This window comes from Colius striatus, chromosome 3 (genome assembly GCF_028858725.1).
Source record: "Colius striatus isolate bColStr4 chromosome 3, bColStr4.1.hap1, whole genome shotgun sequence".
Taxonomy (NCBI): domain Eukaryota; kingdom Metazoa; phylum Chordata; class Aves; order Coliiformes; family Coliidae; genus Colius; species Colius striatus.
Genome location: NC_084761.1, coordinates 81,666,422 through 81,685,349, shown reverse-complemented (window position 1 = coordinate 81,685,349; position 18,928 = coordinate 81,666,422). Strand labels below are relative to the sequence as shown.

At 38.5% G+C, this 18,928-nt stretch overlaps 1 protein-coding gene across 2 annotated transcripts in view; it reads left to right on the top strand.

Annotated features, from left to right (window-relative positions):
• Positions 1-18,928, top strand: part of SLIT2 (slit guidance ligand 2) — a 265,496-nt gene that overhangs the window by 230,803 nt on the left and 15,765 nt on the right. For both annotated transcript variants that reach the window (XM_061991809.1, XM_061991808.1), the window contains 4 exons: positions 11,280-11,373; positions 13,975-14,112; positions 14,205-14,445; positions 14,681-14,811. In XM_061991809.1, coding sequence (XP_061847793.1) covers positions 11,280-11,373; positions 13,975-14,112; positions 14,205-14,445; positions 14,681-14,811 — 604 coding nt within the window. The remainder of the gene's footprint in view (positions 1-11,279; positions 11,374-13,974; positions 14,113-14,204; positions 14,446-14,680; positions 14,812-18,928) is intronic.

Below are 18,928 nucleotides of genomic sequence, written 5' to 3'. Positions count from 1 at the left end.
TATTATTACTAGTATTTCACTAGTAATAAAAATACATTCATTATCCATTAAATAACATGTTGAGCAAGGCTGGAATTATAACACCTGTGTTGATTAGTTTACACATGTAATGAATAATTCTTACAACTTAAACTCAGAGCCTAAATTCTCTCTGTAACTAATGGAGAGAACAAGACAATTCCAGAAAGTTATTCCAACTATAGCTATTCCATACTTAAAGCTGTATTCCAGTTAGATGTGTTGCCGTATTTGAATTTTATTATTACTTATTTGGACAACAAATTTCCTAAGTTATTTTTTTATATTCATGCAGAATCACAGAATGGTAGGAGCTGGAAGGGACCTCTAGATATCATCTAGTCCAACCCCCTGCTAAAGCAGGTTGACCTAAATCAGGTCACACAGAAACATGTTCAGGCAGATTCTGAAAACCTCCAGAGAAGGAGAGTCCACACCCTCCCTGGGCAGCCTGTGCCAGGGCTCCCTCACCCTCAGAGTGAAGTGGAATTTCTGTGTTCCAGCTTTTGTCCATTACCCTTTGTCTTATCACTGGACAATACAGAAAAAAGTGTTGCCTCATCCTCTTGCCATACACCTTTTACATACATGTAAGTATTAATGAGATCCCTCTCAGCCTCCTCCAGGCTGAACAGCCCCAGTTCCCACAGCCTTTCCTCATAAGGAAGATGCTCCAGTCTCCTCAGCATCTTGGTGGCCGTACACTGGATTCTCTCCGGAAGTTCCCTGTCCCTCTTGAGCTGGGCAGCCCAGAACTGGACACAGGACTCCAGATGAGGCCTCACCAGGGCAGAGTAGAGGTGGAGCAAAACCTCCCTCGACCTCCTGGCTACACTCTTCTTGATGCATCCCAGGGTGTCATTGGCCTTCTTAGCCACAAGGGCACATTGCTGGCTCACGTTTAGTTTATTGTCAACCAGGACTCCCGGGTCTCTCTCTGCAGAGTTGCTCTCCGGCAAGTCAATCCCCAGCCTGTACTGGTGCATGGAGTTCCTCCCCAGGTGCAGGACTCCGCACTTGCACTTACTGAACGTCATGAAATTTGTCTCTGCCCAATTCTCAAGCTGTTTGAGATGATAGCCAATGGTGGCCAATGATAGAACAAGGGGCAGTGGGTATAAATTGGAATACAAGAGATTCCAAAGAAACACAATAAAGACTTTTTTCACTATGAGGGTGCTGGAACACTGGAACAGGCTACCCAGATGAGTTGTGGAGTCTTCTTCTCTGAAGATATTCAAAACCCACCTGGATGAGTTCCTTTGTGACCTCCTCTAGGTGGTTCTACTCTGGCAGGGAGATTGGATTAGATGATCTTTCAAGGTCCTTTCCAACCCTTAAGATTCTGTGAGAACCCCCTGAGTGGCAGCACAGCCTTCTGGGGAATCAGCCAGTCCTCCCAGTTTGGTGTCATCAGCAAACTTGCTGAGGGTACACTCTGTCCCCTCATCCAGATTGTTGATGAAGATGTTGAAAAAGACTGGCCCTTGAAGCCACCCCTGTGGAAACCCACTGGCCACAGGCCTCCAACTTGACTTGGGTCCACTGATCACCACCCTCTGGGTTCTGGCATTCAGACACTTCTCGATCCATCTCACTGTCCAATATTCCAACCCACACTTCCTGAGCTTTCTATGAAGATATTGCGGTAGACAGTGTCAAAAGCCTTGCTGAAGTCAAGGCAGGTGACATTTGCTGCTGTCCCCTCATCTAGCCAGCCAGTTATACTTTCATAGAAGACTATCAGATTGGTCAAGCAAGTAACGAAATGTAAATTATATCATATTGAAGTTGATTAAAAAGTTAATTACATAATTAAATCAGGATCAGAATCTTCATTCTACATATAAATATGGAATACATTCTACATGTAAGTGTAGAATTAACTGCATATACATGTTAGAGCTTCTTAAAGAGATATCTTTGCTGCCTTTGCTTTTCATGAATCACAGTAAAATTTTACCTTTTCTACTCTTACTTTTCATCTTTTTCTGCTTCATCTGGCTTAATGTATTTCAAATTACTATATTAAAAGCTGAAGTATTAAAGTAATTTTACTGCATTTTCATAAAGGAGGAATATATGTAATATCTTTGGCAAGCTGAGCTCCCTGCTACTAGTTTGATAACTGGAATTACTGATTCTCATCTATTATCCATCCTACAGATTACCTCTCTTAAAGCTACGATTTCTTGCTTGTTGCAAATCAGATGTTAAGCTAAGTAAGCGCTGTCTTAATATAAGATCCACAAGCTTAGAATCATAGAATGGTAGGGTTTGGAAGGGATCTTTAGAGATCATCTACTCCAATCCCCCTGCAGAAGCAGGTTCACCTACATCAGGTCACATAGGAACATGTCCAGGCGGGTCCCGAAGACCCCCAAGGAAGGAGACTCCACAACCCCTCTGGGCAGCCTGTTCACTGCTCCCTCACCCCCACAGTAAAATAGCTTTTTCTTATATTTAAGTGGAACTTTTTGTGTTCCAGCTTCATCCCATTAACCCTTGTCCTGTTGATAGCTACTGTAGAAAAAAGGGATGTCCCAACCTGCTGACACCCACCCTTTAGATATTTGTAAATGTTAAAAAGATCTCCCCTCAGTCTCCTCTTCTCCAGCCACAGTTCCTGCAGTCTTTCCTCTTATGAAAGATTTTCCAGTCCCCTGATCATCTTGGGGGTCCTGCACTGGACTCTCTCCAGAAGTTCTCTGTCCCTCTTGAGCTGAGGAGCCCAGAACTGGACACAGGACTCCAGATGAGGCCTTACTAGGACAGAGTAGAGGGGGAGAAGAACCTCCCTTTACCTGCTGGCCACACTCTTCTTGATGCATCACAGGATGCCATTGGCCTTCGTGGCCACAAGAGCATATTACTGAGTCATATTGAGTTTATCAGTCAGGACTCCCTGGTCTCTCTCTGCAGAGCTGCTCTTCAGCAGTTCGGCCCCCAGCCTGTACTGGTGCATGGGGTTGTTCCTTCCCAGATGCAGGACTCTGCACTTATCCTTGTTGAACCTCATGAGGTTCCTCTCTGCCCAACTCTCAAGCCAGTCAAGATCCCGCTGAATGGCAGCACAGTCTTCTGGGGAATCAACCAGTCCTCCCAGTTTGGTTTCAGCAGCCAACTTGCTGAGGGTACCCTCAGTCCCCTCATCCAGGTCATTGATGAAGATGTTGAACAAGACTGGTCCCAGAACCGATCCCTGTGGAACTCCACTGGCCACAGGCCTCCAACTCGACTCTGGGCCACTGATCACCACCCTCTAGGCAATGTTATTCAGCCAGCTCTCAATCCACGTCACTGTCCACTCATCCAAGCCACACTTCCTGAGCTTTCTGATGAGGATGTTATGAGAGACAGTGTCAAAAGTCTTGCTGAAGCCAAGGTAGATGACACCCACTGCTCTCCCCTCATCTAGCCAGCCAGTTATGCACTCATAGAAGGCTATCAGGTTGGTCAAACAGGATTTCCCCTTGGTGGATCCGTGTTGACTCTCCCGATAACCATCTTTTCCTTCATATATTCAGTGATAACGTTCAGGATGAGTTGTTCCGTCACCTTTCCAGGGATGGAGGTGAGGGTGACTAGCTTGTAGTTTCCTGGGTCATCCTTCCTGCTCTTTTTGAAGACTGGATTGACACTGGCCTTTCTCTAGTCCTCAGGTACCTTGCCTGTCCTTCATGATTGTTCAAAAATGATGAAGAGAGGCTTAGCAATCACAACAGCCAGCTCCCTCAGCACTCTAGGATGCATCCCATCAGGACCCATTGACTTATGAGCCTTAAGCTTGGCCAACAAATCTTTAATCTTTTCTCTTCCACCCAGGGCGAGTCCTCTGCTGGCCTAGCATGGTGGATAGATAAGCGGAGTTAAGCAATGGTGAAAGATAGGTACAGTCTTTGTTCATCAAACTCAAGACTTCATAAAAATACAGCATTTTTCTGTGTATAGTTTCTTAAATCACATTTTCAAACCACTTCTACACTGTTGGCTATGTGAGTCAGAAGTAGTTGAATAGATAACTCCAGTCAAAGACTCAGATAATAATAACTAATTTATAAAGCCTAAATACTGCAGAAAGTGAATCACACTGTATTACAACTGAGCTGAGAAGCTGGAATGGACATTTATGCACATAATTAAAATCCTTTTACTAAATCTGTAATATATTAGCTATTTATTTTAGCTTTGGACAGCAAATAAGTTTTCTAGCAATAACCTGATAGTTAAAAATTAAAATTGACCGTTCTTTGTTTAGCATTCTATCTCTAGTTTTTATTCTAATAAGTTAATGGTTTTAGGCTTGTTGCTTCAGTAAGGTTGCATGTAATTAGTAACATGCTATTATATTCAGAAGACCATGGCCATTTGTGTTTTAGCTCTTCTTTTCATTCTGAAATATAGTGGCTGACATTTCTTTATTTGACTGTATGTTTAACTTATTACCCAATTATTCAAAATAACAACGATGTAAATCCTTTTTCACCTCATTGCATTGTTCTTGATTATTTGTTGTGCTACATGTCTTTATTTATTAGAAAATCTAGAGTTAAAGGTCTGTTCGGCCTTGATATAGGAAGGCTTGACAGAGACCTTATCACCATATTTCAGTATTTAAAGAGTGGTTACAAAGAGGATGGAGACTCTGTTTTTACATGAAGTCACATGGAAAAGAGGGTAATGGGTACAAGTTACTCCTGGGAAGATTGTGATTGGATAGATGAGGAAATTTTTCACCATCAGAACAATCAACCATTGGAATAATCTCCCTAGGGAAGTGGTATGCTCCCCGACATTGGACACTTTTAAGATTCAGATGGACAAGATTCTGGGCCATCTTGTCTTGACCATGTTTTTGTCAGGAAAAGTTGGATCAGATGATCCTTGAGGTCCCCTCCAACCTGGCACTGTATGATTGAGTTTTTCAGTGATTTATAATCTCATCAGATCATAAGAGTGAATTAACATACACAGAGGAAACATAAACTGACTTGTAAATCTAGCAGATATAACTTCGGTTAGTTAATCAAGAATTACACACAATTCATCACCAGTATTTCATAGTGTTGTCTGGCTGTTTAAGTCTACATCTTCTATGTCTGGCTGTAAAATCTCAGGGAATGTTTCAGTCTTGATCCTGGAGCATTGTGTTCATTTGAACTCTGCTAACCACACAGAGTTCTGCTGGTTGCAGTGCTTGCTACTCCATACCAAAATCCAGACTTCCTATATTAATAAAACAAGATGTCGTACGAAAAGAGTTATTGCTGGTTCTAGTTAAACTTTGGAAGCTTTTCATAGGATTCTTGACACTTTATCCACTGCTTATTTTTAAACAAACTAATCTGTTGTTTATTTTCTACATACAGAAATGTTCCTGTCTTTCAAAAACATAATTACTTAAACAAAGCTCTAACAGAAGCCTGTTACAATAAATACAAGAATGTATACATACATTGGTGTCAAGCTTTCTTGAGACATTTGTTTCACAGTCTTTTCTTATTAATAAGTATGGTTTTTAAAACTCTGTATCATGCTTTCCAAATCAGGAAAGTCTCTAAGATTTTATTTTGGTAAAGTCAAGAAGCCTGACTTGGTAAATCTCGTATTTCCTTCAATGAGTGTCTCACTTCCATCATGGTCTTATGTCAACAAAATTGCTTTCTCCCCTTCACCTTGTCTCTGTTAAATTCTGAATAACATATTGGTTATTCTTAACAGCACAAATGAACACATCACACTGGGGTTTAGGGTTTTTTTATTCTGGTACTGAGATTTTCATGAAATTGTATAATGGTAGGGGTTGGAAGGGACCTTTAGAGATCATCTAGTCCAACCCCCTTGCAGAAGCAGGTTCACCTAGATCAGGTCGCATAGGAACATGTCAAGGTGGGTCTTGAAGAACTCCAAGGAAGGAGACTCCACAATCCCTCTGGACAGCCTGTTCACTGCTCCCTCACCTGAACAGTGAAATAGTTTTTGTTATATTTAAGTGGAACTTTTTGTGTTCCAGCTGCATCCCATTACCGCTTGTTATGTTACTAACTACTATAGAAAAAAGGGAGGTCCGAACCTCCTGACACCCACTCTTCAGATATTTATAAATGTTAATAAGATCTCCCCTCAATCTCCTCTTCTTCAGACTAAACAGCCCCAGTTCCCACAGCCTTTCCTCATAAGGAAGATGTTCCAGTCCCCTGATCATCTTGGTGGCCCTTCACTGGACTCTCTGCAGAAGTTCCCTGTCCCTTTTGAGCTGAGGAGCCCAGAACTGGATACAGTACTCCAGATGAGGCCTCACCAGGGCAAAGTAGAGAGGGAGCAGAACCTCCCTTGACCTGCTGGCCACACTCTTCTTGATGCATCTGTCCTGGTTTAGGCCCATCAGGGAAAAAAAGACCACGATTGGCCTCAAGTACTGAAGACCTGAGGATTGCCAAGGGGCAGGGAGCTTAATTGCCACTTAAGGTTCAGGACAAAACAGACCAGGCTACTCGGTTTGGGGAAGAAAACAGAAAATAATTTAATGCAATACCAACTGAAATAACCATAAAACCCCAAAACATAACCAAAATAAAACAGCACAGTCTGGTACAACAATGAAGAGTCCAACCAGCCCTTTAAGAACACCTTCTTCCAACACCTGCCCTCTTCCCGGGCTCAGAGCCCTGATCCCAGTGTTTTTACCTCCTCCCCCCTGAACGGCTCAGGGGGACAGGGAGTGGGGGTTTCAGTCAGTCTATTCCTGATAGCTTCTGCCATTTCTCTCCTCAGGGTAGGTGGGCTCTTCACCAGTCCTCCCTGCAAGTCCGTGGGGTAACTCACACACATGGCAGCCCTGCACGGGCTGCTATGACGCACATTTATCCCAAAGGCTGCAGCTCGTCTCTGCCTCTCATGTGGGGCTGCTCTGTGGCGCACAGGCTCTCCAGCACGGCCTGCACCATGGCCACCTTCCCACACAGTCCCTCACCCGTCTGGGTGCACATGGAGCTCCTGTTGGCTCTCAGTCCTGCCATGGCCCTGCATGGGATGCTGGGGTACAGCCTGTGTTCTCACCACGGCTTGCAGAGGAGTCTCTGGTCTAATGCTCCTCCTTCCCTCCTCTGACTGTAGGGTCTGTGTGGTCGCCTCCATCTTCTATCACTCTTAACCTCCTGCCAGCACTTCAAATTCCTGTCCCTAAATAGTGATCACAGAGGCACCAGATTGGCCCAGCCGGGCCGGAGGTGGGTCTGAACCCAAGAGCCAGGGGAGAGCCCAAAAACTCTTTACCAGGTCATCACTGCAACCTGCTCCCCCTGTTACCAAGCAAAAGCTGCTCCTTGCTAAACCATGACAGCATCCCAGGATGCCATTGGCCTTCTTGGCCATGAGGACACATTGCTGGCTCATATTTAGTTTATTATCAATCAGGACTCCTAGGTCTCCCTCTGCAGAGCTGCTCTTCAGCAGTTCAACATCCAGCCTGTACTGGTGCGTGTGGTTGTTCCTTCCCAAGTCCTTGTCCTTGTTGAACCTCAAAACGAAAGGTTAATTCAAAAATTCAGAATCTGACATACATATTTCAGATTCTACTTTGAATTTTTCTTCTTTTTCTTTTTACTGATCCTGTGTGCAATTCTGGCCTCAATGGCATACTTTCTTTATAATTACAGTTCGTACATTAAGCAAAACTGATGGTTTTGTTCATAAGGTGTTTACATTGTTTCACTGCATGGACCCCATGTTTACTATGTCCTTCCCTTGATTCCTGTTTACTTCCCTAGGCTAGTTGCCAATGGACTGTTTAACTGAAAGCTCCCTACAGTGATACAATTCTGACTTGTTTCACAGACCATACAATTGACAAATCCAAGGGGAAACCTTTCCTTTTATGCTATCACAGCACAAAATGACTTCTCTTTTAAAGACAGTGGGTTTTTGAATAATTGTTTCAATCTATGCACTCAGAGAAAAGTCTCGCCATAATCTCAAAAATAACTGGTAATGTTTAAAATTCATTTGGCTGTGGTAGGCCTGGTAATGTAACATTGATGTTATGATTTGAAGTGGACACTTTTCAAAACTGTAACCTTATTTTAAACTTAAACTTCCAATTTGACCCTCAGTCTCTGTGTAGAATTCACAGCTGTGACTTGGGAATTAAAACTTATCAAATACCCCCAAGCTTTTCATGAGACGATTCAGCTTTTAGTTCAGATGATTCAGCTCTGTAGTTCAGAAGAGATTAGGGCTATCAACCTATGACTACTAAAATGCAGTGTGCTTTAAACAGAGAAATCATGTGTTTAATAAGTACCTGGATGGAAGGGAAAATATTTTTTTAATGGAAAAACTTAAACACTACTTAATAAAGCTGTTTGTCACACAAGAAATTTCAGAGGTCTACACCTGTAAAAATCTATGCCGTGGTCCAGTTACTATCCTGTAGCAAAGTCAATGGCAACTCAGTAAAGTTGACAGCAGTGGTGAGATTGCTTGCTCGTATTATGCCAGGCCTAATTTGCCTTTTTCTAGGTATTTAGGGAGTTTACCACTGAGCTTTTACTGTGAATCTGTGAATCCAGCCCTGCTTGAAAGATAAGCTCAATATATCACTTTCAGAAAATCTCTGCTGTACTGTTAGAATTAATAATCTTGGAAGTGCTTAGAGGTGGTTTTGTCCAAGCCTTGTAAGTACTGAACAGCCATTTCTTTATTACATGTAATTGAAGTGACATAGATTTTGCAGTTTGTAATTTAATATAGAATATATGCCATAATAAGATACTTGTATGAGAGTGGGTATGTGGATATGTATATGCATATTAACACATATATGTAGACACATATATACCTTTCTTAGTCATAGGAATGTGTACAAAGTAAATTTTTTAAAAAACAGTAATTTTTGCTTATTCCTAAAAATCTGAATTCTCTGTTCCCATATTTATGTCTCACTCTTAAATGTTGCTGGCCTTTAAAGAGATTTCAGCTATTACAATAAGTTGTGCAAATGGATTAAATGCTACGTGAAGAATTACTTCCTCTCTTGTATGTATTTGTTTGAATAAAACCCTTTGAAAAGACAAAGGGATCTGGTTTTTGTTTGATATATCATGGGATGCAAAGAATCTCTGGTATTTCAGGATTCTTTGTGCACTGACCTAGTCATAACAATTGCACATTTCTAGACTAGTAAGTCCATTGAAAGTTTGAAGAGAGTTTGTATTAGTCATCTTTAGTGGCTTGCATTTGATTTTCATTCAGTTTCCTACATATATTGACGAAGTCACATCGTTACTGACAGTTTTCATGAGGACTGTTAAGTGGCCTTTGCTCAAAGACACTGTTAACTCAAAGCTTTATTTGGTTTTGTAGGTAAAATATACAACTTGCAAAATGATAATATGCTATCAATTTGTAAAGCGTTTTTTTAGATCTTTATGTAGAACCAGTCTGGATCTTTTGGATGGCTACAAAGTACTTGCCTAGCTGATTTTGGCTTCTTGTCTCATTTTTGAAGATGCAGAGGTCCCATATTTTATCACACTTAGCATACATATTTAAGATGTGTGTTTATCCAGCATAACCATTTTTTACTGTGGTTCAGTTTTGCCTTTTTCTTTATCATTTCATTAATATAGGCTGTTCCTCAACTCCTTTAAGTTTTTAGGTTTTATTTTTAATTTATCTGTCATTTGAAATAAGTTCTGCAAACCCTAGGAGATAAGTTGTGTAAATGATGGTTTAAGTCCTGAGTAGTTAGTATTCATATACATGATGTGAAATTTACACTAGTATGTAAGCATACTTGCTGTGGAAAGGACGAATGTCTCTAGAGTATGTGTTGAACCTGTTAAAAAAAAAAAAAGAAGATAAATAGACCTTCAAGACCTTTAACCATCTACTGTTGCTTTCAGTTTATTATGATGTATATGTCTATAATTTCAGAGAAGCCCGTGTAAGCTAGAAGACAGCTCCTGTGCATTGCTAGAGACTTGGCAAGGAGCAGAGTAAAATGTCAGAAACCTTATTGCCTAATGACAGTAGCAGATGATGAACTGATACACATACATACACATGTGGAGTATTCTGGAAGATACCTTGATTCATAACTGTCTTCAAAAATCTGTATTCCAATGGTGTTTTCATATACCTTTCTGTCTTCACTGAGGAATACCAAGTAATGTCCCTCTTTGAAGGAAAGTTCAACTTGGGCAGTGAAAGTATGTGCTCATCGACTGCTGTCTTCTGCTCTCTTCTTCCTCTTTTTGGTGTACAGTTCTAGTTCTCTGCTCAGTTGCTCATGTTTTATTACTTTGATACTCACTCCATAGTTTTAGGGCCTGATAGACTTGTGTGTCCCTGAATTCAGCAGGTCCAGGGTTTGTTCTTGTTTATTGTACGTATCTTCTTCATATGGATGCTGGAATAAGTATGTCTATTTTACAAACCAGTGATAAACTTTGTAAATACAATATTGATGGTATCTTCTGATTAGTCAGGGAACAAGACATTGTTGATCTGTTGACACATATGTGTTTCTTTGTAATAAAGTTGCAAATAAAAATCATATTTTAATGTTACTGAAATATTTTATAGATTATGCAGCATATGTTAGAAGTTAGAGCCACTGGCTTCTAGCAACAGGGAAGGGTAGACAATTGACATGGGTGGGTTTTTTTCTTTTCATAGGACAGATCATAAATAATTATAGTACATTAATAAATAGAAAAAATGGAGGGCCATGTAAAGAAAAAGTAGGAAGCAGGTTTTCATGTTGGGATAATTGGAATTCTATTGACATGCACTGATATTAACAGGGGTTTTTTTTCAGATATTAGATTACTCAAGATGTAAATCTGGATATTTCTGTATGTAATGTTCTTAGAAGTAATATAAACACATATTGATGGCTTGTTCTAGTGAGAAAACATTCAGTCACTAGTGTTTTGCTATACAGCAGAGCTAGGTAAATATAGTTAATGAATTCTTGTTGTCTCAAAGTTATAATTCATATCTAGGGATAGAAGATTAATATTGAACTTTTGTTTATGAAGGAGTTATCAGAAATATTAGTATTTCATGTTACTATTTGTGTATTATTAAATAGTCATTAATGTTTATTACACAGGTAGTATATATTATTACATCATGAAAAATGCATTTTCAGTGTTGACATAAAACTTTGCAGCAGTTACTTTCAAAATAGAAACAGCTCTTTTCAGGTCACTGTGATATTTTTCACTGAACTAATAGCATATGTTATGTTTCAGGTGAGCTCTGTGAGGAGAAACTAGATTTCTGTGCTCAAAACCTGAATCCTTGCCAGCACGATTCAAAGTGTATCTTGACACCCAAAGGATACAAGTAAGTCTAAACTATTGTCATAGTCTAACTGAATCTAAATGGCTATTTTTATATCTTACTTAAGTTTTAATTTGTTTTAGTAGGAGTAAGCTCTATTCATAAAATACTAATTTCAGTTGTTGTCAAGTATGGTTCTCTTCCCCCTCTACTCTGCCCTGGTGAGGCCTCATCTGGAGTACTGTGTCCAGTTCTGGGCTCTTCAGCTCAAGAGGGACAGAGAACTTCTGGAGAGAGTCCAGGGCAGGGCTACCAAGATGATCAAGGGATTGGAGCATTTTTCTTATGAGGAAAGACTGCAGGACCTGGGACTGTTCAGCCTGGAGACTGAGGGGGGACCTCATTAATACTTACAAGTATTTGAAAGGTGTATGTCAAAACGATGGGGCAACTCTTTTTTCTACAGTGTCCAGTGGTAGGACTAGGGGTAATGGACAAAGGCTGGAACACAAAAAGATCCATTTAAACATATGTAAAAAACAATTTCACTGGGGGGGGGGGGGAGCCCTGGCATAGGCTGCCCAGGGAAGATGTGGAATCTCCGTCTCTAGAGGTTTTCAGGACTCTCCTGGTTGCATTCCTGGGTGACCTGATCTAGGCAGACCTGCTTGAGCAAGGTGGTTGATTTTTGATGATCTTTAGAAGAGACTTCCAGCCCCTGCCCTTCTGTGATTCTGTGTGCGTGATTATGACACAATAGGCCATTATTTTCATGTAGATATACATTGTTATCTTAAATAAATTTTTACTGAATTTTACAGATCCTTAACAATTCTAATTCTAATCCTCCTTTAAAAGCGGAATGTAGAATACAGCAGCTAGTCTATGTGAGTCTATACAGAACACTTACAGTAGCTTGTTCAGTAGGAAAATAATTGCATTTAATTCAAGTGGAAGAATTGTACTGGTTTCTGGGAAGTAATTGTTCAAGAGATTATTAGGAGGGCACGCTGGAAGGTATAAACTACAGAAGTCCATCCCTAAGAAAACTTACCTTTAATAGCACCATATGCTTGTCATAATTAATTAGTATGCACAATTTAAACTATTTTTAATAGGCTTTATGTTAATAAATATAGGAAACCTATACCTTTCAATTCTTGTTTTAATACTTATTTTATGCACAGGATCCTCTTGTGATAGAATCAGATTTTTTAGTATCATTCTTGTGAAACGGCATTTTATTTAAAATATATCAAAAATATTGAAAGGAACATGAAACTAAGTTGATAATTTTCAACTGGAAAATAGTAAACTTTCTGAATTTCAATTGCTGTGTGTTATACTTCTATGCCACTTCAGTAAATCTAGTGACATCTTACACTTTACCACCCAAATCATTAATCTCCCATGTTACTTTCTGAGATTTTAAATCAGAAAACAGCACATGCAGTAACTTTGACAATGTATCTCACTTATTCAGCTTTTTAATAGTATGTGTTATATTCTTTTTTTGCTTACCTTATTTGTATATGTTGTTGAGTATAACTTGAGACATATTTGATTGAAATACTTAAAGTTATACAGCTACTTAAAATCACTCTTGCCACATTAGATTAAATTTTAGATACTAAACAAAACAGCAGCAAGGTGGGAATTGCTAGAGCTATGAAATCAATTACAAGCCAATTAATTAAAAAAACTCCAAACATGTAGACACATGAATTTATAATATATCTTGTTAATTTTTCACAGACTCCTGGGCACTTACTCGGTCTAATGTATAAGAATTCCCTGAAGAAATATCACTAACGTTAGCAATGAGAGTTGCATGCAGGTCTGGGGAGAACCGAACAAAAATAACCCCAAAAAATCCCCATTACATGCTATGTTGAGGATATGCGTTTTGTAGCTGAGGCTCAGAGAGAGCGTAGGATGTGTTTTGAGACTTCTATTAGTTTACTAACCATGGAATTATTTACAGTAAATCAGGCTAGTGGAACTTCAAGGGGAAAAAATATGCATAATCTCTTAATCTGTATAAATGGGCAATTGATCTATTCATAGCTGTTGACAAAGAAAATACCCATCAGTGTAATGCAAGCCTTGTGCTCACAGAGTCACAGAATGATAGGGATTGGAAGGGACCTCTAGAGATCATCTACTCCAACCCCCTTGCTGAACCAGGTCCACCTGGATCAGGTCACACAGGAACATGTCCAAACAGGTTTGCAAAATGTCCAGACAAAGAGACTCCACAACCTCCCTGGGCATCCTGTGCAAGGATTCCATCACCCTTACAGTAAATTAGTTCCGTTTCAGCAATTAGGCGTATTAATTGCTTTTAGTGGTCACAGCCACTTACAACATCCCGTAACTTTTGTCATTACTCATAAATTCCAAGAGCCATCAAAATTATTTGTGAGGACTCTCTTGATTTAAACCACAGGTGAGCAAGTATGTGTAACTAGCAAACTTGTTACCTATGGAGATTCTCTGTATAATAACAATTAGACTACATACTCTTTACACATCAAGTCACAGTAGTGTTTATTTTTTTTTTCCCTAGAGTTTTACGCAATTCAGTAATTTCTTAACGTTGTCATAAGCATGCTATATGGTTAAAAGGCACTGTGCTACTTGACTTGCTTTCCTGTTTCACAGATGTGATTGCACACCTGGTTATGTTGGTGAGCATTGTGATATTGACTTTGATGACTGCCAGGACAACAAGTGTAAAAATGGAGCACAGTGTACAGATGCAGTTAATGGATATACATGTATTTGCCCAGAAGGATACAGGTGAGAAAGATCCAAAGACAGTACACCCATATATGTCTTCTGTCAAAATTAAAGATTTCTTTTAAAGTACTTTTTTTTATCTTTGTATTTAGTGGCTTGTTTTGTGAATTTTCGCCACCAATGGTTCTGCCTCGTACCAGCCCTTGTGATAATTATGAATGTCAAAACGGAGCCCAATGTATCATAAAAGACAGTGAACCAATCTGTCAGTGTTTATCAGGCTACCAGGGTGAGAAATGTGAAAAGCTCATCAGTATAAACTTTGTCAACAAAGAATCCTATCTACAAATCCCTTCAGCTAAGATACGCCCTCAAACAAATATCACTCTACAGGTAAGGCTGCTTCTGTTATAGACTCTGAACTGGGAAAGAGTTTAAATGTCTTTTCATGAAAATTAGCCAAAGTTGTCATTGACTCACTTAAAGAATTTTGTCACATTATCCTTCAAGGAAGAATTTTGTAGTGAAGTAATAGACTGTGGCAGTAGATTCGGAGATTCACTTAAAACAACACTTTGATTTAACATTTCTTTTTAGTTCTTTCTAAGTGTTTCTTTCTTTTAACTAGATTGCCACAGATGAAGACAGTGGAATCCTGCTCTACAAAGGCGATAAAGATCATATAGCAGTAGAGCTTTACCGGGGTAGAGTGAGGGTCAGTTACGACACAGGATCTTATCCAGCCTCTGCTATTTACAGGTGAACCCAGATGAAACAAATTTCTAACTGAAAAAAAAAAAAGTATGAATTCCTTATATCAAAGTCACATTTTCAAATAGATGGTTAAAAGAAATAAATGCAAATGAATGTATTGTCAGACATTTAAAACCTATTGCCAAAAGACATGATTTGGCTTGGAAAATTACTCTAGTGCAGATATGTCAGAAAGATAATATATTATTTGATCCATTAAAACTGAGTAAGAGTTAGCTTTCAGCAGAATATTTATACATCTGTGTAATGCTCACATGTGGAAGTAGAATTTTTTTCCATGATGTTGCTGCCAAATCATTTCCTAGTGTGCAGGGTAAAGTGCAGAACTGCATAAGCAGCAATGAAGTGGAAGCTTCTCTTCTCTTATTAGGTGGTCATATAATGTGGGACTTTTCCCTGGCAACTGAAAAGAAAGCTAAAACCTTGATTCTGAATAAAGGCATTCTCCTTGAAAAAAAAAGGGGGGGGGGGATTTTGCTTCCAAAGTCCAGAGATAAAATCCACATCTGCTTCTGGAGCATAATTTTGCATGGTTTTTTTAAGTCAAAGTTCTCTGGTTCTCTGAAAAATTTTCATCTGGATTTCTAGGGAGGTTTTATGTAACTTCTCAAGATTTGCAGAAAGACATTGCAAGAGTGAGCAAAGACACAAGTATTGCTTCCTGGCCTTGATTGCCCTGTTGTGGCTATAGATACATTCAGAAGTAATGGGGAAATGTAAAATGAGGGAGGGTTTAATCTTCTTTTTCCTTTTTTAAAAACCTTCTCTGCTGTAAAATTTTATCTGGTGTGTATTTACTTGATGGAGTTTGTAGCAGCTGACATTGTTTGGCATTCTATTTTGGATATTTTTTTGAAAATAAGCAATTTTTAGAAATGATTGCACTGAAATGGCAATATAAAGTCAAAAGCTTAAGTTTGTATAGCAGGAAACAATGCTAACTTTGTTAGGTAATAATAGCAGGGGAACTGTGGGTTTAGATTACTAAAAGCATTCCACAGTGAAAAAAATACCGTTCCTATAAAATACAATATAAAGTTGTTTAGTAAAAACATAGCATTTTAAAATAAGCATGTTAAAGCTACTTTTATTTTCTGATGCAATATGTATTTCATTTTTTTTTACAATTGCATAAAATTGTTTAATGTCAAAATGGTATATTTATTTTAATAGTATAAGTTTTCATGCATTGACTTTACAGGAGATGGAATTATTTAACAGAAATTTTAAATCGTATGAAACATTAACTTTTCTCAATGACTGCAATTTCAAATAAGATTATTTTATCTCGGATATTGTTAAAGAACAAGATCAGGAATTTAATTATTTTGTTTTTATTTTGATAGGTACAGCTGGTTGAGAATAGGAAGCAATAGGTATCATGATCATTTGTAATTTCAAGGGTTTTTTTCCCAAAATTGTTTAATCTATCAAGAATATTTCTTTATATTCAAAACATATATTTTCTTCTCATCAATTTAGCAATCTAATAATCAATATTTTAGATTTAGCAATCTAAAAATCAATATTTTTATGTGTTGTTATGTTACCGAAATATGATAAATGCTGATAATTCACACTTATCCATTTTAGTTTTCTAGAAAAGGATAGGAAAACAGTATTCAGACACATAAATTAAAACCCATAAATGTAGAAGGGGTTAAAAACAAACTAATCCATTAACAAACAGTCTTGATTAGGTTAGTGTTACCAGAACCATTGGAAACATTTCCCCTATATATGGCAAGTGGAGGATATATGGCAAGTAAAGAAGGGGATGGGACATTCAGGGAAGCATTACAGAGTGAGGCGGTTGTTTAGCAAAGCAGATACATGCTTGTATTTCTATTATTTTTAACCTCCCTTTAATTCCAAATGAGCATAATGATGGTTTTCTAAGAGACAGTTGAGAATTGTCATGTAATGGTACTGAGATCAATCGTAATGAAGTCTTTTGTCCTTGAGGGAAGTGCACACATTGGAATCCATGTATATATTTCCATATTTGTATATGTTTGTTCATCTAGTGATCAATCTACAAATTAGATATTATTTCATGTCTTACTTCTTTCTCTGTAGACCTAATGTTCCCTTCAGTATGGAAAACGTATCTGTCTGTTTTGAAAAATAAAAAACAGTTTCAGGCACTGTTCAGTATGGAAAATTTTAGAAGATAACAGTTGAAGTATAATGTGAAAATTATAAATAGATAAGGCAATATTTTGAAATTGTATCATGGGTTAACCCCAGTAGGCAGCTAAGTGCTGGACAGCTCACCTCCTTTTCCACCCCCAGTGGGATAGGGGAAGAGAAAAGGAAGAGTAAAAGAAAAAAATGAGGGTTGAGATAAAATAGTTTACTAACCAAAGGAAAGATGGAGGAAGAAAGGAAAAAAAGAAATAAAGCAAGTTCTGCAATTGCAATCACTCACCTTCTCCCATAAGTAGACTGATGCATAGCCGGTTCCAGCCAGCTAACCTACCTAAACCCACCCACCCCTCTGTTTTACTACAAGGCATGACATTTTATGGCATGGAGTATCTCTTTGCTTAGTTCAGGTCATCTGCTTCCTAACGTCGTGTTTACCCATAAGCATGTGGGGAGAGAGAGCAGAGTGACATACAGAGGAGGCCTTGACACTGGGCAAACGTTGGTCAGGAAAAGCTGAAACATTACTGTACCAAACTGCTGTACCAGTTGGAATTAACTGCAGAAAGAGCTATCATTGCAAAAGCACTGATCAGTCAATCTGAGTAACAAGGTGATGGCAGTACAGTACTAAGACCAGTAACGCAAATTAATTCTTCGGTGATGGTTATTTGGGAAAAGTTGATCCACCTGGGCTTTCTTCTGTCTGGATGTCTATTTTTAAATGTTAAATGTTTTCTATACACGAAAAAAAAAAAAAAAAAAACGAAGCCTTTTCATTCTGTAAACTAGTTTTCAACCTATATTTATTGGAAATAAGGGACTATTTCTTCCCAAATCATTATTCTTCTACAGAGTTACAGAAGCTTTAAATCAGGTTTTCTTATAGCTTTTCATTGGGTTATATTCATTCATTTGTCATTTCTCCAATGGGAAATGGGCTAGAAGTAATGTAAATGGATTGGCAGGAAGTATTGCCCAGATATGCCTTCTGTTTATTTCTCCTTTAATTTAAACCACCCTTACGTAGGAGCACTGCTCTTTCTGCAGTAAATTTTTAGCAGTAAAACAGTTTAAACTAGAAGGTTTTAATAATCACTCTTAACAGAGACACATTCCCTTTAGACATTATGTTTTATACATCCTTGGATTGACCTTGTGGTGTAAAAATGCGTGTTCTCTGTTGCTCTCATCTTTTTAAATGCTGTTGTGTGAAAAGCTCATAAATTGTAAAATAACATAAGTTTCGTTGGACAAGAACATTGTATTAGTGTTTCTCACTTATCTAAGTCAAGAAGTCAAATGCGTTTTGGTTTCTTTGCACAAATTTTTTCGTGGATTCATTGGAATGTGTTAAATAAATTACTCCTGGCACTTTTCTTATTGCTTGTTCACAGCAAACAAATCTCTTAATACCTTGAATAGACCTTACTCTTCAGGAAGGATGAACTCTGACCTTTTTTTTCGCCCATTGAACCTGGCAGTCCCCCTTCTTCACACTCCTGAAAAGTGTTTATTCTGCCAATGTCTGTTCTGTTCTGTGTTTGCATTTTCACATAGAGCTGAGTTTATGTAAAGTATGCATGCTATCATGCAGATCTTTTCTCCAGATTGAGCTGAGCCTGTCCACATAGTTAAAGTTGGTAATAAGAAGTTACTTAATGTGTCACAGCTGTAAATGACCAGGTTAGTGCTTCAGATCTGTTCCAGGACAAAAGCAGTTAGGTTAATTAAAACATTGCTAAGGATGTTGTAAGGTAATTTGCTTGATTTTTGCCTTGAGATTTGGGAAGTTAATCCCTTTCAGCTATACTGCTTTCCTAATGAGAAGAGCTAACTCACTGCGTGACTGTTCAGTCCATCTTGAGCTATCATACAATTGGTTTATTTAAATAACTTTTTTTCAAAGGCTTAAGCTCACATATTTGATGGTGCGCTGAAGCAAATAAAGGCT